The sequence below is a fragment of the Cotesia glomerata genome, linkage group LG1 (assembly GCF_020080835.1).
Source record: "Cotesia glomerata isolate CgM1 linkage group LG1, MPM_Cglom_v2.3, whole genome shotgun sequence".
In the NCBI taxonomy this organism is placed as follows: Eukaryota; Metazoa; Arthropoda; class Insecta; order Hymenoptera; family Braconidae; genus Cotesia; species Cotesia glomerata.
Window position 1 is genome coordinate 5,223,080 of NC_058158.1, and position 24,751 is coordinate 5,247,830.

The window sequence follows — 24,751 nt, forward strand, 5'->3', positions numbered from 1 at the left end:
TAATTAAAAATTATTCACCTGAAAGTTTTAAAAATCAACAACTCCATGACGGTTTGGGATTAAAAGACTAAAAATTGATGTGCAAGGTGCTTTCAAAACGTATTAAAATATATCAAAAATTTAGCAAAATTACAAAGAATTCTGCTCGGTACTTTGAAATGGAATGCCCTATATACATACCTTGAACCGAAAAAAAATAACTAAGGTCAGTTTGTACAATTATTACCAAGAGTTCAAAAATTAATAAGTAACTCCTACCAAGCTGATTCCAATGGTGATAATTTGATTCATTCTGATCGCGCATTTTTTTCTCTGAATTCATTGACGACCATAAGTATTCCCGAAGTTGGTTATAATCCTTCTCATTCTGTAATTGCTGCATTTGCTGCTGTATTTTATTTACGATTTGTACGTCTGGTTTGAATTTTACGAAGTTACCTGTCGAGATAAATAATTGAATTAATTTTTATTGAATCAAAACTTAATTCAAAAGTTCTTGTTACAAAAGTTCACAATTTTACTCTCTAAATCTGAAACAGTGAAAATCACTGGAAATTAGTGGTATATTCACTATTTCACAGTTATAAGTATACCACTTGGTATACTTATAGCTGTGAAACAGTGAAATTCCACTGATTCATTTTAAGAGAGTACTGACAATAAAATACTTCATTAAAAAAAAAAAAATGTAGATAAATTTTACCTTTCCCTAATTGAAGGTCTGATTTTTCAGTATTCAATTTACCATCCATAATGGTTTTTTTTTTTTTTTTTTTTTTTTCTATCAAGTGTTTATAAATATTGACTTTCCAAATAATGACTCTTTATTACTTCAATTCTTTTCACACCAACTACCAAACTCAAACTGGATTAAATACTTATTTTACTCTCCCTTATACCGAAAACAAGAATAAATATTTATTATATTTTATGTGTGACGCCAATTCAGATATATATTGTTAATTATGTCTCTCAATTATTATTGATTATTTTATTTATCATCGTTATTGTTATTCTAAAACAATAATATTCCAATTTATTGTCTTTTAATAAATATAAAGAGACGTCACATGAAGGTTCCTGCACGATATCTCTCGAACGAACGAACCGATTTTGACCGGATTAGCGGTAATCGACGTGGTTTTTCAAGGTTAAGATCTGATTAGTTTTTGAAGTTGATCGATAGAGCCGTTTAAAAGTTATTTAAAAAAAAACCACTTTTGAAAAAATTTTTTTTACAGTTTTTTTTAGATTTTTCGAAATCTATTATTATTCAAAATCTAAGTTTGGCCAAGCCCTTTCGAATGGCACCAACCGCGATGAAATCGGTCAAACCGTTCAAAAGTTATAAGAAGTTTACATACTTACACACACACACACAGAAATAGTGACACCCTCGCGGGGGTAGTCAGGGAAGCATCCTGTGACCTTCAAACGTCGAGATCTGATGAAAACTCAATTTTTGCAAAACGGGGTAAAACCTATAACTTCCCGATTTTTTAAAATCTTCGATTTTCTTAGCGGGAAGTTAAAAATAGTAACCAAATGAATGAAATGAAAAAATTTTGCAATAATATGACAATTAGTAGTAATAACTTCTACGAAATGATCAAAGTAATGAAAAAATAAGACAACAGTCACACAGAGTTAAATTTAAACTGGATTAAATGTTTATTTCGCCCTACCTTTTTATTTTGATTTTGTATAAGCTTGACAAATACTACCTCCAAGCTAAGAGAAAAAATCTTTTTTACCTTCATCCTATTTTAAAGTATCACTAATCAATGAGTATTATGGCTATGATATCTTTTTAGGTGAATTGGTCAGTAATAAGCACTACTTATCGATTCGAGTAATATGAATAGAGCAATTATTGACATCGGTTAACAATAGATAAAATAATTGTAATTAATTACCATGTAATCTATTTTCTGTGAGACAATTGGTACCAGGAAAATTTAGTGAATAATTCTATTCATACTGCTTCAATCGATAAATGTTTCATACCGATCATTTTTTATTTGTAAAATGACAAATTACTATTTTTAATTTGTCACAAAAAATTATTTTTGAAGAATTCTTTTTTTTATTATAAGTAAGTATGATTTTTGGGATAAATTAGATTTGATTAAAAAAATTTTTTTTTTTTTTTTTAACTAGAGACACTCCCAACTATCCTTCGTAAAATTTTCAGGTATAATAAATAATCTGTCTTTTTATTCATGAATCATAAATAAAAAAACGTTTTTTACTATTTTGAAATGTATAATTTATCACAATCTATAAAACAATTTGTCCAAGATTTAAAAAATTAAAACTAAGTTTAATTCTACGGGCTATTCCCACCGCTGGATTATGCGTAGAACTTTGGTATGAACCGTTGATAAATAGTAAGAGACGCTGAACCGTCAGTTTTCCTCGGATCGCTGAAGGAATGACACCTTTGTCACTAATAATAATAAAAAAAAAAATAAATCACTGCTTATTAAAAATAATTGCAATTTGATTCTTTTCTGATTTATTTTTTTCGTCAAGAACAAACTTACCAAATTATTAAAATAAACCTTAAATATTTTGTAGTAACGAATGAAATTAAAAAACTCGCTTAATAAATATGAAGTGCATCATAATTATCAAGTTTTATAATTTAAAAGTCAATAAAATAAAAAATATAATTGTGAATTTTATGTAATAAAAGTTTTAGTGAAAAAATAAAACAAGAGGAGTAAATTTCTGACACTTTCCAAGAATGTTACTTTGAAAGTAATTAAAAGATAAGTAGTTAGTGTCCGTGGCTGTAAAACCTGATGACAACAAGAAAACAAGGGATGGTAATTGTGAATAAATTGTAAATGTCAAAAGTAAAAGAGGAATGTCGATTTGAAATTTGAAAACAGTTATCGGTGTGTCGTGTTTAACGTGACATTTTTATTCTTATTCATCATTTAGTTAGTTTAGATAAATTAAAATATTTCTTTACTAACCATTACATTCTACTCATTCACTCACTATCGCTGATGTTTAATATCAAAGGTGAAACCATTGACTCATTGTTATCATGAATGTATAAAAGCCTTTATAATAAAATTCATTTCAAAGTCAATTAATAAGTATGAGAGGAACAATTTTAGCGTCGACTTTTATGGAGTAAATTGAATTTAGTTATCTCGGAACAAAGTAAAAATATAAAAAAAGACCTAAAAGATGACGCGAATTATTGAAAAATCTTCCAGCGAAATAATATTTCGATCTCCACTACTTAAATACTCATTCGCATGTCATTTGACAGTTTATAAAGTAGACTATTAGCTGGATTTGTATTCACTGTAATAATGGTATTTAATATTTACTCTTTGATGTTTGGATTGGTGCTATCAGATTTTATTACACAAACAAGGGCGTTAGATTATGTTGACATAGAAGACCGAGAGTACAGTAACATTACTGAAGAATCTTATTTATGGAGTGTTAATGCCACGGATAATTGCACGAACCCTTTCTGTGTGAGCGATCAGGACTATCTCGATTACCTGACGGATCTTATGACGACACCGAGTATCTATGACTGTATTCTAATATTCATGCACGTTACTGTCTTTGTTGGCGGAATATTGGGAAATTTGCTGGTATGCCTGGCCGTATACAGAAATCGATCTATGAGAACGGTCACCAATTACTTCCTTGTGAACCTCGCGGTGGCGGATCTTATGGTGTTGATATTCTGTCTGCCCTCAACGGTTATTTGGGATGTTTCGGAGACCTGGTTATTTGGTGAGATCGCCTGTAAAATAATCCCCTATTTGCAGGTAAATTATCTTTCATTTAACTTTATCATATACATTTAAATTTTAAATATTTGTCTATGGAATTAAATTACGTTGTGGGAATCGATCGTTTTTTAAGCTGATTAATGGGTTTTAGTTTTTATTTTATAAAAATTCTTTGCTGAGCAAAAACACCTATATTTAATGGATACGTTGAGCTTTTAATGGTTTATAAATGGAATTAAATTTCGATACCCCGGTTCTAATGTGTCGGATACCATTTTTAGAAAATTTATTAGCAAGCGATAAAAATTGGTCATTATTAATTGTAACTAATTTCCATTCTCGCTTGCACAATTAACATCAATTATTATAATCATGTCGAAAAATATTAATGATATCAAAATGGTTAATAATATCAAAATATGGTTATGTAAAAATTACATTGTTAGATCATGTGATATTAAAGAAAAAAAATTTCTGTTAAATTTACAGAAAAGAAAATTTAAAATAATTATACTCCGACAAAAATGAACTGTAATCAATAGTAATGAATAATAAATACAATGAATAATATATACGATTCCAAACGATAAAATCGTGATATTTATTATTTGAATGTTACAATTTAAAAATTATACATAACAAAAAATAGCATTTCAAATAGCAATAACAGCTATGTAAATGTCACGAAAATTAAAATGTCTCCCCAGAGTGAATTACTGTTTGAAACATTGAAAATTAACAAGAATCTGAACATAATTTGTAATTTATTTTTTTCTATGTATAAATGTTCATACAAAATTATGTAAAGGGTATATTCATTTATAATTTTATACAGTTCTATAAAATTAATTTTTTTAATTTAAAAGTTACAAATTTTTTAATGTTAAGTTTAAATATTTTTTAATGTGACATTGACATTTTTTTTAATGTAAATTTTACACTTATGTTTTATCAGGAATAAATCTGTAAATTAATTTAAGTATATTTTTCTGTAATTTTTACAGGATTTTTTTCTCTATGTAGTTACTCTAAGACGGAAAATTTTAATTGAGTATTACTGAATTGATTGTACGAAAAATTCAAAATATTATCAAAGTTTTATATCACTATGAATGCAAAAGTTTTAAAGCGACCCTTTGATCATTTAAGAGTGATTGATTATGACAACTGAGGAAATTTTCATTTGCTGAATGTATATAAAATATGGAAATTTAAACTTTAGCCATTTGAATTTTAATCGATTTAATTTTTTGATATTTTACTCCGAAAAATCCGGGCAAAATGACCGAAACAAAATAAAATACTGTTTTTTTTTAATGAAAAAAATTTTTCATTTTTATTTTTTATTTTTCTTATTAGTACCATTTATTAAATGGATAACTAAAAAAATATCAAATATTAAGTGATAAAATTGATAATTATAACTATAAATTTTTTGTTTGAAAATAATTACCTTACACGCCGCTAGATGGCAATATGGAAAAAAAATTGGTCTGTTATGAAATGTTATACTGAGTTGATGACTACCTATTTGTTGTGCAATTAATTTAAAAAGGGTGCTCGCTACTTTAATAGCGCGTTGGTTCGTTACGCGAACTAGCGGGGTATGGCTATCAAGACATACCCAGTACGTAATTTTTGTAATCGTGAGGCTGTTAGCTGCCAGATGCACTGACGCCTCCATAGTCTAATTAAAATATAACTTCATATTTTCATATACGAAATAAATATTAAGGCCGTTTGTTTTATTCAGATAACAGAGCAATAGTCGTATTAATAAATGCACAATTCGTTATGAATTTTATATAATTAATACTAACTATCAAGGCACTTAATTAAAAATATTTATTATTACGTAAGATAATCATTATTTAGATACTTTTTTTACCAGCTAAGCTATATTATACCATAGTGGATATTATTACTCAGCGTAATAAAGACTGCTATCCAAGCGTGATAGAATCTCGGATTGAATTAACTTGATAAAAAAAAATTCATGGAATAATTCTACAAGCTCGCGATAAACGTCAGTTATAAAAACAATTTAGGATTAAGTAATTGTTATTTTTATTTATTATGTTACTAAATATTTTTTATAATAATTTTATTCAATTATTTATAGTTTATGATATCTAATAAGAAATTTTCTTTTTAAAAATGAATAGCATTTGTAATTTCGTGCTTGTCAGAAAGATTTTACTTTAATATTTACCTTCGTGTCTAAAAGTAAAGAGTATTTTTTTTCCAATCTACTAGAATTATTTCTTTTTAGATCTCACTGTAAATCTTCTCTATTGGCGTAGACTTGTTTTTATTATTATTACAAGTAAATTTTATTCTGCGTTCCGGGATAAGTTTATCGTAAAATTATACATTTTTTTTTTCCATTGTCAACTTAAATATTTTTCTGAAACATATATAAAAGACTCAAAAGAATTATTTTGACATAAAACATTTATTAATCAACAAACTTTAATATATTTAAAAATTATATTTAAATAGTTTTCTATAATTTAATTAACTTTATATTCCATCGATTACTTCCTCTATAAATTCTGAAGGTAGTTAACTAAATTATCGATGTCTTGATGCTTGCAAAGTGCAAATACTCTGTACTATATATATCATAATATAATAATTGGAGGAGAATCAAGTACTAAAGTGTTATAACTTATGGACTTGATAGTGTAATTACGTAGATCGCAAGTTGGATGTATATACCTCACATGTAGGATTACAGTAACACCTTGCCTCGAATAATAGAATAGTATTCGAACTAGCTATACGGTAACTAGTAATAATAATAATAATAATAATAATAATAATAATAATAATAATAATAATAATAATAATAATAATAATAATAATAATAAAATAACAACAATAATTACAATCAATTGTATCTACTTGAGCATCTGTATTGCGGTTAGAGAAAGGATCTGAATAATTTGTGTGAATAAAAATTTATAACCTTTATAAAGAATGGTTTAAGACCACTAATGCAATGGATTAACTGAGTTTAAGTGGCCCTCTAATAGGAGGGTCGTATAAAGGGGTATTTCGACTTTGCTTGATGCTTAGTAGTTATTAATCTTTTGATAAATAAATCATAGCTTTATTTATGCAATTGGATTAATTTAAATAATTTCACTAGTTACCGATTGTTTTTAGCTGAGAAAAAAAATTTTTTTTTTTGTCATGATTTATTTTCTATTGTACCAATAAGAAAAAATAAAGCCATTTAGCATTCGAAATGAAAATAGATTTGTCGAAGCTAAATTTTTTGAATTTTCATTCGTTTGATCGAATTGAAAAATGAAAAGTAAAATATGTAGCTTATGGTACTGATAAAACTGCGGGCGCGATCGTGATGACAAGACGGGATATATCCCGCATATATTTTTCTGAATTTACTTGACAACCGGAAATATAAGATGAAAAAATTTCTGGTAACTTCCGCCATGAGATCAAATGTAGTAGTTTAATTTCCCAAGAAAGCTACCAAGAAGTCGAGTAAATAAATACGATTTATTCACAGTAAGAACATAATTGGTTAATTTTTTAGAGTTTTAGTATTAGTAATAGATATTATTAATATTTAGGTAATTGAGTGCAAGAACACACTTTAGCACTTGGCTGGTTGTTATCAGTAATGAAGGGTCGCGCACGAGCCAATATAATTACAAAGTTTATTGAGTTATTTTTATTTACCTTTCAGAGTATAGAAATGATGGGTATATTTGTATTCTTCAATAAATTTTTTTTTTTTAATTGCTTATACGTATCTGAATAATTATTTTTAAAAAGGTATCGCAGTCTACAAAGAAGTCCCGTTGAATTTTTCTCTTGATAAAATAAATAAAATAAAATATAAATTTTATCAGCAAATCTGCTCAAAGAGTTGACAACAATAAAAATATTTTTTTGTCATACCTTCTTGCGATAGTAGAAGTAAAATAAATCTTTAAAAACTGAATATAGTAAGCACCATAAAATTCATCTGAATAACACTAGTAAATATTTGTCTGCTTCAATTAAAAAATATCGTGGTTTAAAGGCTTTTTTTTTTTTTTTTAATTAAAAAACTACCAATATTTTCTATCGATATAACATTTTTATTTGCATGAAAAATTTAATTAAAGAACAATTTATAAAAGTATGTTAGTCTATAAAAATGATTTATAATTTATTCATGGTCATCAAATAACGCTAACTTTATTTTAGCAAATCAAATGAATACAAATTATAAATATTGTACCCATAAATTAATTATATCACCTAGTGCTAATAAATCTGTTAGTCGGGCTTACTACGCAGAGTATTTGTTAATGAGCATGAATTTCGCGTGTGTATTGCCGGAAATAATAACAAAGAAAAAAAATTTATAAAAATAGGTCACTTTGAGCTTTGGGTGTACTGAACATTAGCTTTTATTCGTTGAGTAACATATAAATAAATAACACTCGAAAGAGTATGGTATAGAACAAATAAAAAAAAAGATAAAAACGGGCATACAATAGCCCTAAACTTACTACAAGTGTTATTCCTACAAGTGGTACAAATCGAGCCTTCAGGAGACGTGGGCGTACAAATTTATTGTATCCCGTATATATTACATTTATACACGTACGTAAACACATGTTTACACGAGTAAATTGTTTAAACAGAATGAGACGCAATAATACATAATAATAACCGAGTACCAAAAATAAACATTGTATTAGTCCATATCAATGAATAATTTCGGATTGATTCCCTTCGGAGTAAAATTAAATCGTAATATGCTTATTATGATGATTATCATGTTATAAATTTATCATCATCAAGTGAAATTGAATCAATTATACCTGCATTATTATAATTGATTAATAATTATAATTATACTCTACTATTGTATGCTTAAATAATTACTTTTATTATTGTTACAGACAGTTTCAGTAAGCGTGAGTATTCTTACTCTCACTTTCATATCGATCGATCGTTGGAACGCTATTTGTTTTCCGCTGGCTTTTAAATCGACAACGAAACGCGCGAAAAAGTTTATATGCTTCGTTTGGATATTCTCATTTATTTTTGGTAAATAAAGTAACATTTATTCGTAACATTTATTAGTATTTATAAGTAATATTTATTCGTATTTATTGGAGTGGGATATCTAATAGTAATAGTAATATATATGTTATAGATACACCCGATATAATTTTACTGCAAGTTGCACCAACAGTATTTAAAATAGAAACTATTTATTTAACGCAATGTAAAAGATCGTGGAGCATTAATAGCGAAAGAATTTTCAATTTGGTTATATTTGTGTTCCTGTATTTCGGACCACTGGTTTTTATGACCTATACATATTATCAAATAATCTGTGTTTTACGAGGAAGTCGAATTCCCGGATATAAATGTAAGTTTTATTTTTTTTAATTATTTTATTTAAACAATAAATAATCTGTTAAAGATTTTCTATTTTTTCTTTATTATACTTGTCGATATACTTAGTGATAATATTGAAAAATAAATATTTTTTTATTTCTTGATAATAAAGAAGACTTTTTTATTTTTATTTCAAACAAACTTTTTTAAAAAATATTTTCTTAATGAAAGAAGAGGGAAGGGGAAGGGGAAGAAGTGAATTTAAAATAATTTTTAGTTTTCTAGAAATAATTTTGAATGATGGAAAATATTTATTTTTTAATTTTTAATAGCTACTTTTTTCTTGTATAAAAAAATGTAAATTTTTTTATCAAAAATAAAAAAAGCTTTTTTTTTTAACTAAAACAATTAAAAATTAGTATTTTTTTAATCTATACATGACAGAATTGATGCATAGAAAAAAGCATGTTCCTGAATCGATATCACATTCAGTGATTGTAAACTATTTCATATCTGAAATGGACAGTTCAAAAATATGAGTTAACATTAAAAGTTTAATAAAATAAAAAACAAATCACCGTCAAAAATCAATTTTATTGAAAAAATAACGTTTGAAATTTATGCGATAGCTTTTATTATTTTTCAACCCGTTTTATATTTATCTATCTGTAATAAATTCTGTTTATCTTTGAATAAAACAATCGAAATAGTTTAAAAGTAGTTAAGTTACAAATTTAATGAAAATACGTAAAATTAAATTATAAAGTTTGAGTAACATTGTTAGTGAACTCAATTAGTTGAAGGAATAATTGATTGATTATATTACTTTGATTTTAGTATCCAGAAGAAATAATGAAATTCCTTTGGACGCTGAATTGTCAGCGTCGTTTGAAGACAATCATGAAGGACGATTGGTGTCAAGACGAAAAGCTGCTAAAATGCTAGTTGTAGTCGTTCTTGTTTTTGCGATTTGTTATGCGCCTGTTCATTTGCTGAATATCCTCAGGTGATGAAAAATATTTCCGAATTTTTGAAACTTAACATTTTAAACATTCATCGCTGTAGTAGAAATTAAATATATATTATTATGGTTAGTATACAATAGATGACGCTAGTGACGATTAAGATATTGATTTCTCGAAAGTACATAGATAACTTCCATGGTATGTTAGTTCTCTGCAGAGTTTTTCTGGTGATATATGATGTCTTATCACTGCAGATGGAAGAAGAAAAGAATAAATATTTGTTATTTCTTCTTTTTTTTTTTTAAATGTACAACAATATACTCAAAATAATAACTTATTATTATTTAATTTGATATAAATTTACAATAAAAATTTTATATTTTAATTTATCTAATTCAAACTATTGTGTAAACTTTTTTTATAATTGCCGAGTGGCGTTAACCGAAATAAAATCTTACTGAAAAATTCAAAATTTATTGTTTTAAAATTTTAACAATTTGAATTTTTATTGGCATCAAGTAAATTAATCTCTTAACTTCTTTAATTGAAGAAAACAATTTTTTATTAACAAAACATATTCAAAAACAGTAGAATTTTTAATTAATTGATAAAATTAATTATTTGTTACAGATATTCAGTGACTTTATCATCGAATAATATCACAAGAGCATTCAGTCTATTAGCTCACTGGCTATGCTATTTGAACAGCGCAATTAATCCTGTCATTTATAATTTTATGAGTGGTAAGAAAAGTTTTTATTAATCAAAATCGATTTATATAAAAATATCAGCTTGAGAAAATATTTTTAATATTTATTTTTTAATATTTTTTAAGGACTTGTAGTCTTTTAAATTTCAATTATTATACGATTGAAAATTTTTCTCAAGTTTGAATTATTTGTCATAAAATTGATTTTATACAGATTTTTTAAAATGAATTAGGTAAATTCCGTAAAGAATTTAGACGATCATTCATATGCTCACGACCGATTTCCGCAGAGTGTGGAACACAAAAAAATGGGATTATGCAAATAGCTGATCGTTCGCAGATGCCAACCACAGACTCAAATCAGTCAGATAATAATTGTGTCAAAAGTCAAAAAAGCGTTGAAGTTATTCCTCTCAAGAGTATGTCCAACGAGCAATAAAATTCTACTTTAAACAAATAGAACAATACAAATTTATGAGGCATGAAATTGTTTGTTTCATGGTACTTGAGATTAAGTACGTCTGTAAATTAATGTAAATAAATTTATGTATTATTTATAAAAAATATATGTGTATAATGTTACTCAATAAAGTAAATATCTATCGTACATTTTTTAGTTACTTTTGCTTATATAATTATATTATTTATTTTATACACAGAAAAACATTTATTTTATTATACATTAAAAAGTAGACATTGTTGACATTTTTTTTGATTCACTAAATTTTTACAAAACAATAATATGATAAGATAATCCAAATAATATTTAGTTATATTAAATCATTAGATTAGTTTGTACTTTTTGTATTCATCAGTTGCTCAGTTTTATTTTAAAATATCTGTACAGTAAATTTGATATAAAATAACGTACATTTAAATATTTATAAATTTGTTTATAGTATTTGTAATAAAAATAAAAATCATTATCATCTTTTCTCAATTTTGCTTGTACTACTTTGATTTGTATCATTACTAATCAAATATATATTTTGTAATTTTGCGGTATTATGTATCTCCTAAAGTTTAAATATTGTTGACTCCTAAATTAAAAATTTTGTTAGTTTTGTTTTACTTCGATTATTAAAAAAACGATTAGATTTTTAAATAAAAAATTATTAAAATTTTTATGTTATTATTAATTAATAATTTTTTTATTTTAATGGTTGTAAATATTTTTATCTTTCATTTTAGCAGGCTGGCAGGCGTCACTTGAACGTAAAATAATATTACAAATTAATATTGATTTATTTGCTTTATGGAATTTTTTCTTTAAATATTAAACCCTAAAAAAAAAAGTATTGAGACAAAGAAAAAAGTATTTAAAAGTATTGGTTTTCTAGTCAATCTAATACTTTTCAATAATTTTTTCTTTGTCTCAATACTTTTTTTTATTCAGGGAAGGTTCAATAGTATAATTTTTCTATCTACTTAATATATTTACTAATGAATTTTAAATTCTTTTTTTCTTTTAAAAAACTATTAATTATTGAAAAGAATTATTATTTTTGTATTTGTTCGATATTCAAAATCATATTATTATTATTATTATTAAGATATCAGCCTATCCAAAAGGATCTGCAAAGTATAAATAAAGTAAAAATACAAATGCAGGTAAAACGAATAATATAAGACCTACTCTTATTAATAACCATGATTTCTCGTTAGACGGTACATCAAAAGGTTGGTGGCTACCATGGTGCAAAATGTTGTGAACTACTTGAAAAATGATAAATTTATCAGTTTTATAGGTAAAACTAAAGATTTATGTGTATATTTACCTTTGGATCGAGGAATTCCAAACCTAGGAATCATTTCTTCATCATCCATCATATTAAATTCCCCTTTTATTAGCTCAGGATGTTCAATAACTTCTATAAATCAAGTAGATTTTTATTTGTTTATTGCAATTGTGTCGAAACAACTAATATAGACGATGTAAAATAATGTCACTATTTATTTATATCTATTTTATTTATTATTGATTTATTAAACAATGAGTAATTTTACCAACAAAACAATTCTCTGTTTAAAAATATTGATTGAAAAGAATTAAAAATAATGAAATTCAAATTCTTTTGTTTGTATATATAGATATACAGTTTGCATGGAGTGACCGCTTCTCAAGTCTTTTCAATCAGTATTCTTAACCAGGGTTTGTGACTAATAAATAAATGACGAGACTGTCCCAAAATACAAATAAAATAAAACCTTAAAAAGTCATTTTGAATCAATCTGCTCATCAATTATTCGGAAAAAAAATTTAATGACGGTGACGCCATAGAAATAAAAAATACCAGCATTTCTATAGTGTTCTCGAAAAATTATCAAATGAGAATTATTGTTCTTCTTAAGGGTTCGCGAATCAAATAATTCAAAAATTTGAATATTCGCACAACCCTACTGAAAAGCATTGTAGATTGTGCTATAGTGAAAACTATTCGATAATTTTCATAGTTTTTACGATTTGAACGGCAGAAAATCATAAAAAAAGTCCCTATAACTCCAAAAGTAGTCGAGTTTCAGCTAATTTATGATTTAATCAGCTTCCCAACAAGTTTTCGACAAAATATAAACGAAAAATAGTATCTTATTATAACCAAAAACAAAATTAAATATCTTCGGGGTTGAATTAGGGGTAGACTTCTGTTACTGCAGTAGGTTGGTCTACGGTCTACGGCTTCAATATACTTAAATAGTTAAACTATAATTAGAGCCAGTTTTTCAATCCGGGATAAAATTTTATCCGAGATAAAAGTACTGCCATTATGATAAAAAAATAAATAATTCAGCACAGTAATATTGCCTACGAGTAATTCTCCTGGAATTCAGTCACTTATTTTGAATTAAAATAAATAAACATTAGCCACATGTCATAGAAATATTCACCTCCAACTTTGACAACTTCCTGATTGTAAATAAATAAAATAAAAATTAGGAAAACGGATGACTCGGAAGGAGATCCCTGTAACTTCCCGCTAATTCCATACTTAAGTGCTTGAAATTGCACTTATAATGTTGTTGAGCTCTTCAAGCTCCAAATTACAATTTATGTATTATTTTGAGCTTTATGAGCTCAAAGAGGTAGCTGTTCTATGCTTTTGAGCCCTTCGAGTTCATATCTTGCGTTTGACATATATATTATTAATTTATAATTGTGTCAATTAATTTAAAATAATTTAAATGACACAATAAGAGGTTATTATTATTTTTATGATATATTTATTTATTTTTATTTAAATAAACGACCAAATTCATGGAGAACTAATTGAGAGCAATACACTGTAAAAAAAAAACCGGTGTGAGTCCATGCGGTGTACGGTGTTAAAAATTCCGGTGTTAAATTCAACACCGAAATCGGTGTAGCAGTAACACCGGTCGCGGTGTAAATATTTTTTTTCGGTGTTAAATCAGTGTTATAAATTTTCCGGTGTTGATAATATTTTAAGTAACACAATTTTTATAATTAAACTTTTTATGTTTAATAATTAAAGATAAATAATAAAAAAAAAGTTAATATTTAATTTAGAAAGTTTAAAATAATAAAATATAAAGTAGATAAAAGTTTTTGATTAAAATAAATACACTGTAAAAAATTTCGATGTAAAAATGGACCCAGAGCACTTTACATGGCCGCGTGTAGTGTGAAATTCTCTCGGTGTAAATTTTCGATCCGTGTTACTTTAACACCATTATTAAAGGACAATTTTAGGACATCATATAGATAATCGGAAACTCTAAAATAGTGGATTTTAGTAATTATTTCATAACTTTTAAGTATTTTTTTTAAGATTTTTGGAATACTTCTACGATAATTTTAGAATAAATGCAATTTATTTGAAGCAATTAAGTTAAAATTTTGTCCTTAAATCTTATGTGGAACCTTTTTTGAATAATCTTAAAACATTTTTTTAACTATTTGAGAACAAATTTTAAATACTTTTGAGACATTTTTCGGATATTTTTGAGACAATTTTGGAACATTTTTTGGACAGTTTTAGTGTTTTTACAACAAATTTGAAACAATTTTACGACAATTTTGAACGTTTTTTAAATGATTTTCATATAGATAATTTATTTTTGCACAGCTGTAGATTTTTCATGTTTAAAACATCCATTATATTATGAGAAACATCATGGTTACGATAAAAATAATTATTATATTGTTCCTAAACATTTAATATTGTAAATACTATTTAACTTGTTGTATAACATTCATTAAATCGATTTTTGCGTAATTTTATAAATTGAAAATTCTTAAATAAATGTTACTTTAACACCGGTTTAACACCGATATTACACCGGTTTAACACCGGATTTTTAACACCGCAAAAGAGCACCGCTACACCGGTGTTGATACACAGTCCCGGTCTATCCAAATGAGTCCATGAGTCCATTTTAACACCGCTTTTTTTACAGTGTATCACGTCGCTGAATTATTTATTTTTTTTTTTTTTATTTTATTGGCGGTAAGTACTTTTATCTCGGATAAAATTTTATCCCAGATTGAAAAACTGGCCCTTAGTATATTTGGAATTTGGGATCAATAATCTTGTGGATGCAACAATAATACTATGATTATTGATCATAAATTCTAAATGTTACAAAATTACCATTTTCCGTTTCAATTTTATAGGACCTGTGGTTGAATAATTATAAATACTCAAATTGTAGATTGACTTTGAAATATTTTATTTTTAAGGTGTACTTACTTTTACTTCTTTTTTTTTTTCGATGCACGTAAATTTGGAATTCTTGCTTAAATTTTATTTATTGTTTAATTAATTTTAAATTGAATTTACTTGATTCTGAGAAATAACTACCGACTTTAAATTCCACACTTCAAATAAATAATTTTTATTTTTAATAACTAGAATCACGAAACTCTTCTATACTATATGGTGCTATACTTTTTGATGATGATTAGCAACACGCATCTGAAAAAACGAGCGACAATAGAAAGTATTCATCGGGATAACTTCTTATGCTGGCGCAGTCTCTTCTGATGTTTTCCAAATTCTAAATTGTGATTGGCCGATGTATCAAAAGTAGAGATAACTTTTAATGAATTCTAGATTGTAACCACGTATCGTTAAATTTACTGTATATACTGTGTTAGGTCCAAAGGCGTTACAAATATTAAAAAATATTGACAAAATTTAAAATAATTGTTACTTATTTTATAAAGGAATTGCAAGACTCTTATGACAACTTATGGTGGCACAGACTCTCCTGTTTCGAGTTCAAAATTTCTTGGGCTGTATTGCAGAAGATTTCACGATTGTGAATACATAATTTTAAATAAAAATTATTTTATATATCTGATTTCATTTTGCCTTTTAAAATTATTAGACTGTGTATTGATAATTTTATCTTTGATTGGCATGCTTGTAAAGAAATTAATAAAATATGTTCTAGACAAAAATTATTTCTTTTTCGTTAGTTATTTATATATTCAAAAAGAAACAAAAAAGATTCTCAATTTATATAAATTCATTATTTTAAAGATATTTTTTCATTATTTATTATTAATATACATTAAATTTAATTAAAAATAAACAATTACTTACCGCAGGTCAATTAAGATAAATAATTTTTTTCGACACATTTATAATTCAATGGTTAATAATTCATATGATTAAAATTTAAGAGAGAAAACTAATAAAATAATCTTCGTTTAATAATTGCTTCAATATTCAACTATATTTTATAATAGTTTAATTATCATTACATGGAGAATAGTAATTTGAATAATAGTTCAATATTATAAAATACTTACAATTGCAATTGTTAATTTTAATTTTACATAAGACAATATTGGGCATTTTCATGCGTTATTTTTTTTTTACTCTCAATCTGTTTATATATCATGATTGTTTTTTTGTTTTTTTTATTAAAAAACAAAATTTTCTCTCTAATAAAATTATATATTAAATAATGTAAAAGCTATCATACAAATAAAAATGAATAATATACTAAATATATATCTTAAAAATTATTAATTTTCATTAGTTAATTTATTTATCTAAACGAATTAAGTAGCTATTAGATTACATACGTATATATATATATATATATCTTTTATAATGAAAGCAACAATATTTAGCTTGTGTAAAAGTTACTGAATACAGATTTTGTTTTTTTTAATGTGTTTCAAAAAGAAATTTTATTAATCTTAATTCTTTTTAACTCTCAATCGTTAAATTAATATCGTATTTACAGAATAGTCTTAAATATCCAAATTGAATGAGTTAGATTTTTATTTAAAAAATTTAATCTGCAACACTAAAGTATTTAATTGCTTGCAGAAATCTATCTATACATTGAGCTTTATTCTTCAATGTAATAATGCTAATTGATAGATTTTACGTTAATTTAATTAATTGTAACAATAAATTAGCAACTGTTCATGGCATTTCTTTTATGTTTTTTACTCATACAATTAACCAGCATTTATCTCGGTAATAATTTTAACGCATATTATAGGCAAAGTTGTAAGAAAATTTTAACGTTTACCACAAATTTACAATATTTGAATAATTTAACACGACAACTAAATATTCCAAACTAATTGGTTAAATACCAACTAAAATTTATTTGTAATTCAGCTGTAGTGAGGAAAATTTTTTTCAAGTAAAGTTTCAACTATAAATAGCAAAAATAATTACAATTGTAGATAACAATTTGTACAAATTAGAAATATACGAATACATAATATAATCTGAATATATAATTGTAAATTATTTTTTACAATTAGCGATAAATAGCAAAAATTACTCAAAAATTGTTACTCTCTAAATGTACATATATTAAGCAGCTGCTTCTTCAACAACAGGAGTCGATACCACATTCTCAACTTTATTATTCATATCTGTTTGATTAATCGTTACTGAGTCTACTTCAATGGTTTTACTCAATGAATTATTAGAATTATTATCAATAACAACTACCGTTTCATCAATATTATTTTCACAATCATTTTTTGTAATTGAAACTACATCATTATCAGTTTCATTAGTTTTATCCATTAAATCATTATTTAAATTATTTATATCGATATTTTCTTTTGTTGGCTCATTAGAAATTATTTCTTCAATATTATCTGTTTTAATATCACTTTTTTTTTCTTCTAAATTTTCATTTATATTCTCTGTAAAATTTTCTGTGATGTTTTCATTTAATTTTTCTATCAATACAGTTTCAACTGATTGATCATTATCCTCTCTAATATTTTCAACAATTGACTTATTATCTAGAGAAAGGCTTTCATCAAAAATATTTGTTTCTTCATTAGGCATTTGTGGTATCATAGATTCAGAAATTTGTTCTACGTGTTCAACGGGTAAATTGTTATAAATATCATTAGAGGAATTATTGATTGACTCAACGGATACACACTGTTGTGTATCAATTTGCTGAAATTGTTGATGTTGATGTTGTTGCTGCTGCTCACTAGGTGACAATTGACTGCCAGGTCCACTACAAGATGAAGCTTGTGAAACATTACGACCTCTACCACGGCTACTCTGCTGACGTTGTACTGAATTGTTGTCTGGAGGAGGTAAAATCGGAATCGCAGCTTTCGGTCGTCGAAGTGGGGCTATCTGCGGTACTTGTTGTGGCTGTTGGGCTGGACTATAATAAGTGCAACCTTGTGGTTGATATAACTCTGGCGGTGGTTGTGGGACCGGTGGCTACAATAAATCATCAAATTAATCTCAATATTACAGTTTTTAAATTTATAGTTATAAAAATTAAAACCTTAAAATATTTAGTTTTATTACCTGAACCGATGGAGTATATCCTTGATATCCTTGAAAATTAGGCGGGAATGCCGGTCCATTAGGAGCTTGTACGTAATTAATGATGCTGGGTGCTGCCGTTTGAGGTGCAATAAATTGCGGAGTAGGCACCAAAAATGGGGGTGGTGCAAAAGAACCTGGTTGCCCTGCTGAAGGTAGTGGCATCACTGACTGAGGTGCCAGTGTATTTGCAGTCTGCGGTACTTGAGGGCTTTGATCAAAATGATTTTGTGGATATCCTGGAATAATTAAATAACTTGTTAAAATATAATTATCTTTCGAAGCATTAATTTTATCACACGAATTAAATATAAAGGATTATCACAATAACAAACAAGCGGGAGGCATAACTCATATTTATTTATGTTTTTTAATAAAAATTTTTTACCTAAGAAAATAAAACAATAATTAAACATGTAAAAATTATATAAATTTATAATAACAAACAATATCTGGTACAATTAAGCAAAACTTGCGAGGAATTGTAAACTTATAATACATTCAACACTGAGAAAAAAATAAATTTTTGTCGAGAAAAAAATTTCTTGACTCAAGAATCGTTTAAAATAAATTTTGGTTTTTTGACAAAAGAATAGGGGAGAAGAGGGTCAATTGAACCAAAAAAAGTTTAGTAATTTTTTACTATTCGAATTAAAACTAAATAATAAATTTTTTTTTCTTGGAATGATAGTTTATTAAGTCTACTATCATTATCAATACATAAATTAGTTAATAAACAACGTGAATTTTTAAAAATTATTAATTTATCCAAACGCGTCGAATGGTTCAATTGACCCCCGCTCGGGGGGCAATTGAACCACTGCTTGGGGTCAATTGAACCAATGACATTTATAACTCAAACCCGAACTTTTAATAAATAACATATTAATTGTTACTTTCTAATATTACTGTTGCACATTTTTAATACACATATATTATATTTAATAAATTAAAAATCGATTTAAAAATAATTTTAATTACAAATTGAGTTTATCAAATTGTTAGGTTATTTCCTGAGTATTTTTCACGTCGAGTCAAGATGCGCGCGCATGTCCCATGCTTCTCCGTATGGTTCAATCGTCCCCGGGACTGCTGGTTCAATTTGACCCGTATAATTTTAAAACAATTAATAGTAAATAATAAATAAATAAACCATTCTATCACTATAAACAAAGTTGAGGATTATAAAATATAAGTATATACAACTACTATAATTCAAATTTTATCAATTAATTCAAAAATTTAAATATTATTAAACAATTTGTCACCAGCCGAAAAGAAAGTTTGCATGCCTAAAAATAAGAAAATCTCAATTTTTCAAAATTTATCGATCGCAATGATTTCAAATTTTGATCATATCCAAGTTTAACATATTAGAATCTAATTCTAAGAGCATGAAGCGTTTTTTCAATTTTTTCGATTTTTTAAGTCGAGTGGTTCAATTGCCCCGTGGTTCATTTGACCCCCTTCTCCCCTATCAATATCTATTATGATAATAAAATATTGGCATTAATTTTGATAGATTAACAAACGAATAGGTTCACTTGAATTAAATAAAAAATAATTCGATTAATTCTTGAGACAAGAAAATATATTCTTGAAAATTATCAAAAATATATATTTTTGTGATAAGAAAATTTTCTCAAGAGTAGTACTTTTTTCCTGAGTGTACAATAGCACTTACAATAATGCAATTGCTAGAACTGATGTACAAATTTAAATATGTCAATAAATATCTTTAAAAGTGTGAAAAACAAGCGGGATCACACAAAAGTATATATTTTAATATTATCGTAATTTTACCTTGTGATTCTATAACACCATGTGAATTTCCACCTAATATAAATATTTATAATAACTTTATTAATAAACATTGTGATTATAAAAAGTGGAGAACATGTTGATAATAAAAAGTGGAGAATATGTTGATTATAAAGAGTGGAGAATATGTTGATAATAAAAAAGGGTTGAAAAATTGTGTTCATAATATTGATAAACTAGCGGAACCAGAACTTTTCGTGTGAAAATTATTTCCATTAATTAAACTTAATAATTTACCTTGAGGAGAATAAAATCCGTGCTGTCCAAGCTGGTTATGTTGTCCATGTGGTCCATGTTGGCTATGTTGTCCATGTTGATTATGCTGAGTCGGATAATTTTGCTGTCCAGGACCATCTGATATTGCTGGTCGTTGACGGAGACTCGAATATCGTTTTGGTCTATTTCCACCCATTTCAGACGGAGATCGAGAATGTGCTTGTGGTTGCTGTTGTTGTTGCTGCTGCTGGTGTTGCTGTGTAGGTGGTTGCATGCGAGGAGAACCAACATTGGGTCGTTGCTGGTTCGATCCTTGTCCGTAGAAAGTTTCTAAACAAGTAGCATAATTAATTTATAATCTAGTTACTAATAACTGATAATTGAGATTAAAAAATAAATAACATACTTTGTTGACGTCCATGATGATACGTCGATCCATCGTTAACGTTGATATGTTTGACCTCGTTGACAAACTGATCATCGTCCCGACTCATAATATTCCTTCTATCTCCACCAGTTATCAGTCCACTACCACGACCTTTGGGCTTAGTATCAGGAGGTCTATTAGCAACGAGATTATTATTAGCTGTTGGTTTGAATCCACGTCCTCGTACTCTACTTGCTGCAAGACTAACGCTCTCTTGAACTTGTCGTTTGTTTACATAGGCTGGTTTTACGTTAGCTGTTGTTGTTTTTTCAATATCATCACCAGCGTTTATATTAGCAATCAAACTTTGATGGCTGTACTTAGCATCCTTCTTCCAAGCAGGATTAGTTGGCTCATTGGGAGCTTTATTCTCGTTTCTAGATTATTAATTATATTAGTATTTATATTATCAAAAAATAAATTACAAAGATATTTACTAAATATTTTCTTACGTATGGATATCATTAGCCGCCAATAATATAGTTCTCTGGTTATCAAGTTGAGATTGAAGTGGTGGGAAGGCGTTTTGCTGTTTGCTGTATTTATTTTTATTACTGTACCATGCCGATGATATAACCGGTTCTTCTACTGCATCTTGTTTATCATCCTAACGATAATTTATGAAATTTTATTTTATTTATTTCAAATATATGCAATTTTCAAGCAGAACAGTTATTTATAATTATTTACCTTTACTGAACCTCCAAGAGCAGGAAATTCTTCACCGGTTTTATTCAATCGTCGGTTCTGTTTAGTTGATGTATTTATTGGTGTCTTTCCATAAGCATCTTCATCCTCCCAATTTCTTGTATATTTATTTGGTCCACGACTATTTAAAAAAAAAATGTAAATTTATTTATTTATTCATTCAAACGCAAATCGGCTTTATACATTAGATTTACATCAATTAAATTTAGTTGTAGGTAAAAAAAAGAAAATAAAAATAAAGTAAAAAAAAGTATCAACATTTCAATAGAATTAAATTTCAATTAAATTAAATTAAACCAATTTCATTTACTTTATAAGTTTAAATTATTAGAATTATAGAAAAATATCTCTAAGAGTATTTATTACAAGATGAAATGAAATTGCACTTTTTAAGAGGCTAGTGGATATTGGTTAGAAGCAGTCTTTTAACCGATGATACAAACGATGTGATCGAGGTGTCGAATAATTCGAGGTTTGAGCAATTATCATTGACTAGATTAAAATTGAAAGAAATTTTGGTAATTATTTACAAGTGGGGTCAAACCTATTTTTGACTATATCTAGGAGAAAAATTAACATTTTTTAACTTTTTTTTTATTCTGCTAGTTTTTACGGCGGATTTATGGTGGTGATATCGAAAATATCAAAAAATTAATATTTCGATAGTTTTTTTGCCTTCAAAAGTTGGAAAAAATTTTGGCGCTCATGTTTTTGGATAAAATTTCTATTTTATCTTTTTTTAATATATTTTTATTTTTTTGAAAAATACATAAAAAAAAACGAACAATTAAAAAAAAAAAAGTTGAATATCACAATTTTTTAAAAAATTTATAAATTTTTTTGAAAATTTGTTAAAATTGTGATAATCAACTTTTTTTTTTAAATGTATTTAAAAAAAAAAAATATATCCAAATTTTCTAAAAAAAATTTCGTTCAAAAAAATGAAAATGAAAATGGTAGACCCCACTTATAAATAACTACCGAAATTTTTTTTTTATTCTATAAAATTTCGTATCTAAAAAAAATGTTAGATAACTCACCCATATCTACGTCGTCTGCGTGCTCTAGGAGGACCCTCTTCGTTCCTAATATCATATCCATAGACAGCAATAAGTTCTTCATGACTCTTTGGAGCCTGCTCTTGATCATTGTACCTGTCATGATCCCACCGGTCTTCTTTATCCTTCCAGACCTTTTTATCCTTGGATTCCCTTTCAACAGGTTGCTCTACAGTATCTTCAGCAGCCTCCTCAGTAGTACGATCATCATGCTCATAAAAGGTACCACGTTTTGGTATGTACTGCGGATTACGTCTATCCTCATCATCGTCCAACTTTTTCTGTGGTTTGTCTTCTTCTTGACCATCTCCTCTTTCACGCTGGACACCATCTTGCGATCCACCATCGGACTCACCATCACTTCCAGCAGTATCATACTCAGAATCATGATGAATAGTAATGTCTGACTGGTCATTGCTCTAAATATTTTATAAATATTTATTTAATTAATTCTTTAGTTAATTAATAATTAATTTAGCTTATTTTATTTTATTTTATAATAAAATCTGCTCTAGTATCATGCAAATAGGAAAAGAAATAAAATAAAAAATTTAACAGTCTAACGGTAATATAAAATAAAATAACAAAGTAACTAGCTTAATAAAAGTAATAAAGTTGGTAGTAACCTATTAACTGATAAGCAGAGAAAGCTAACTAAACTTTCAAATTAAAATATTTTTAAAAATAAGTACAATCAACTCTTGACCTATTTTCTTATATTTTAACAATAATATAAATATTTTAAATTAAAATGCCGGGAACAAAAAATTTAAAAATCCAGCGAAAAAAATTTTTTTAATTATTGTTAACAATAATTAAACATTAACATTGTTACTACAATATCTATAATAACAATTAGAAATAATTTTTTTAAAATGACAATTAAATATTTTAAAAAAAATAATTACCGCAGTGTCTTTTGTAATAGCTAGTTCATCGAATGATTCTGATAAATCATCAGACGCATGGGAACGTTCTGATTTATGGCGACGTCGACGAGTATCCGACATGTTTGGATCAGATTTAATCATTTTTTCAAGTAACACTTGTTTCTTTCAAACTAATGAATAAATTTTTATTAACGTTAACACCTGTAATAATACAATAATGATATAGTAATAGTATCACTTGAATTATTATATAAATAAATTAGATAATTGTTATTTATATATATAATTACAATTCTGAACTTAGAGAACACGATGTGAACAGTGGCGATGCTGCTGCTCTACTGACCTCGACGTCTGGAAATCATAATTCGCAAAAATGGCGAAAATGATATACTACATGTACAATTAGCATTATAGATTGAACAATATGTTATGTTATTTAAATAATATTAACAATTATTACAAATTTTTATAGTGGAATATGAAAAAAAAATTATTGGTTTTTTATAAATAATTTTTTATCATGCTACAAAAATTTTAAAATGGTGGAAAATTAGTTTGACTTTTGAAACACGGAGGGCAGGGCATACCCCAGGGTTGCAATCAAGGGTTGTAACTATACTATAAGTATTTTTAAATTATTACTTCATAACAAAAAATTTGACCACATTTTTTTTGCATACCTATTTAAGACTCGAATTTTTTCGCATATTTAAAACTCGATGTAAGTATTAATTTTAATGAATAAATAAAAATGAAAAATTTTTAGAGTGAAAAATATTATAACAGACAGACATTAGGAGTTTTTTTTTTTATTTTTTAGCAATGCAATTATTATGAAAATAATTTAATTAAAAAATTCCACATGTAAAAATTAAAAAAAATTATGAGTGAAAATTTTTAGATTTTTTTTATTGTAATTTTTATCGTAAAATATTAATTATAATTACAATACAAAATATAGCTGGAAAATTTCGCTGCAATAATAATTTTTATTCAGCAATTTGTCTTATTT

The 24,751-nt window shown here is 26.5% G+C and overlaps 2 protein-coding genes, 2 long non-coding RNA genes and 1 other non-coding gene across 8 annotated transcripts; 3 read left to right on the plus strand and 2 right to left on the minus strand.

The window, feature by feature from the left end:
• The first annotated feature begins 2,527 nt into the window (after nt 1-2,527).
• Nucleotides 2,528-11,424, plus strand: LOC123266752 (orexin receptor type 1-like). 3 transcript variants are annotated; one of them, XM_044731158.1, is made up of 7 exons: nt 2,528-3,033; nt 3,379-3,806; nt 8,699-8,846; nt 8,956-9,174; nt 9,981-10,149; nt 10,739-10,851; nt 11,051-11,424. In XM_044731158.1, exons 1-7 carry the CDS (start codon nt 3,018-3,020, stop codon nt 11,254-11,256), a joined length of 1,299 nt encoding a protein of 432 aa, XP_044587093.1. In that variant the 5' UTR covers nt 2,528-3,017; the 3' UTR covers nt 11,257-11,424. The 3 variants fall into 3 exon arrangements, with proteins under 3 accessions (XP_044587093.1, XP_044587099.1, XP_044587087.1); XM_044731164.1 differs by having other exon boundaries at nt 2,529-2,831; XM_044731152.1 differs by having other exon boundaries at nt 2,529-3,806.
• On the plus strand, nt 5,320-5,452 carry LOC123275466. Its single transcript, XR_006511687.1, has one exon. It is a non-coding gene; the product is annotated as a U11 spliceosomal RNA (small nuclear RNA).
• A 958-nt stretch (nt 11,425-12,382) lies between the features above and the next one.
• Nucleotides 12,383-15,979, minus strand: LOC123262736. The gene is made up of 3 exons (XR_006509036.1): nt 15,527-15,979; nt 12,596-12,688; nt 12,383-12,530 (listed from the first exon to the last, which is right to left on the minus strand). It is a non-coding gene; the product is annotated as an uncharacterized LOC123262736 (long non-coding RNA).
• On the plus strand, nt 12,884-21,476 carry LOC123262741. Its single transcript, XR_006509037.1, has 3 exons — nt 12,884-12,969; nt 19,096-19,100; nt 21,462-21,476. It is a non-coding gene; the product is annotated as an uncharacterized LOC123262741 (long non-coding RNA).
• LOC123262722 (protein CASC3-like) lies at nt 16,823-24,147 on the minus strand. 2 transcript variants are annotated; one of them, XM_044725096.1, is made up of 10 exons: nt 24,027-24,147; nt 23,755-23,937; nt 22,829-23,265; nt 21,771-21,909; nt 21,533-21,687; nt 21,060-21,457; nt 20,675-20,983; nt 20,420-20,452; nt 18,599-18,855; nt 16,823-18,508 (listed from the first exon to the last, which is right to left on the minus strand). In XM_044725096.1, the coding sequence occupies exons 2-10, from the start codon at nt 23,875-23,877 to the stop codon at nt 17,624-17,626; spliced, it is 2,736 nt and encodes a 911-aa protein (XP_044581031.1). In that variant the 5' UTR covers nt 23,878-23,937; nt 24,027-24,147; the 3' UTR covers nt 16,823-17,623. The 2 variants fall into 2 exon arrangements, with proteins under 2 accessions (XP_044581031.1, XP_044581037.1); XM_044725102.1 differs by lacking the exon at nt 20,420-20,452.
• Nucleotides 24,148-24,751: the final 604 nt, after the last annotated feature.

Coding starts and splice junctions, on each gene's coding strand:
- LOC123266752 (XM_044731152.1), top strand. CDS start 3,333: ATGGTATTTAATATTTACTCTTTGATGTTTGGATTGGTGCTATCAGAT. Junction 8,847..8,955: donor GATATTCTCATTTATTTTTG/GTAAATAAAGTA, acceptor TATATGTTATAG/ATACACCCGATATAATTTTA. Junction 10,150..10,738: donor CATTTGCTGAATATCCTCAG/GTGATGAAAAAT, acceptor TATTTGTTACAG/ATATTCAGTGACTTTATCAT.
- LOC123262722 (XM_044725096.1), bottom strand. CDS start 23,877: ATGATTAAATCTGATCCAAACATGTCGGATACTCGTCGACGTCGCCAT. Junction 23,266..23,754: donor CTATTACAAAAGACACTGCG/GTAATTATTTTT, acceptor TAAAATATTTAG/AGCAATGACCAGTCAGACAT. Junction 18,509..18,598: donor GATATACTCCATCGGTTCAG/GTAATAAAACTA, acceptor GATTTATTGTAG/CCACCGGTCCCACAACCACC.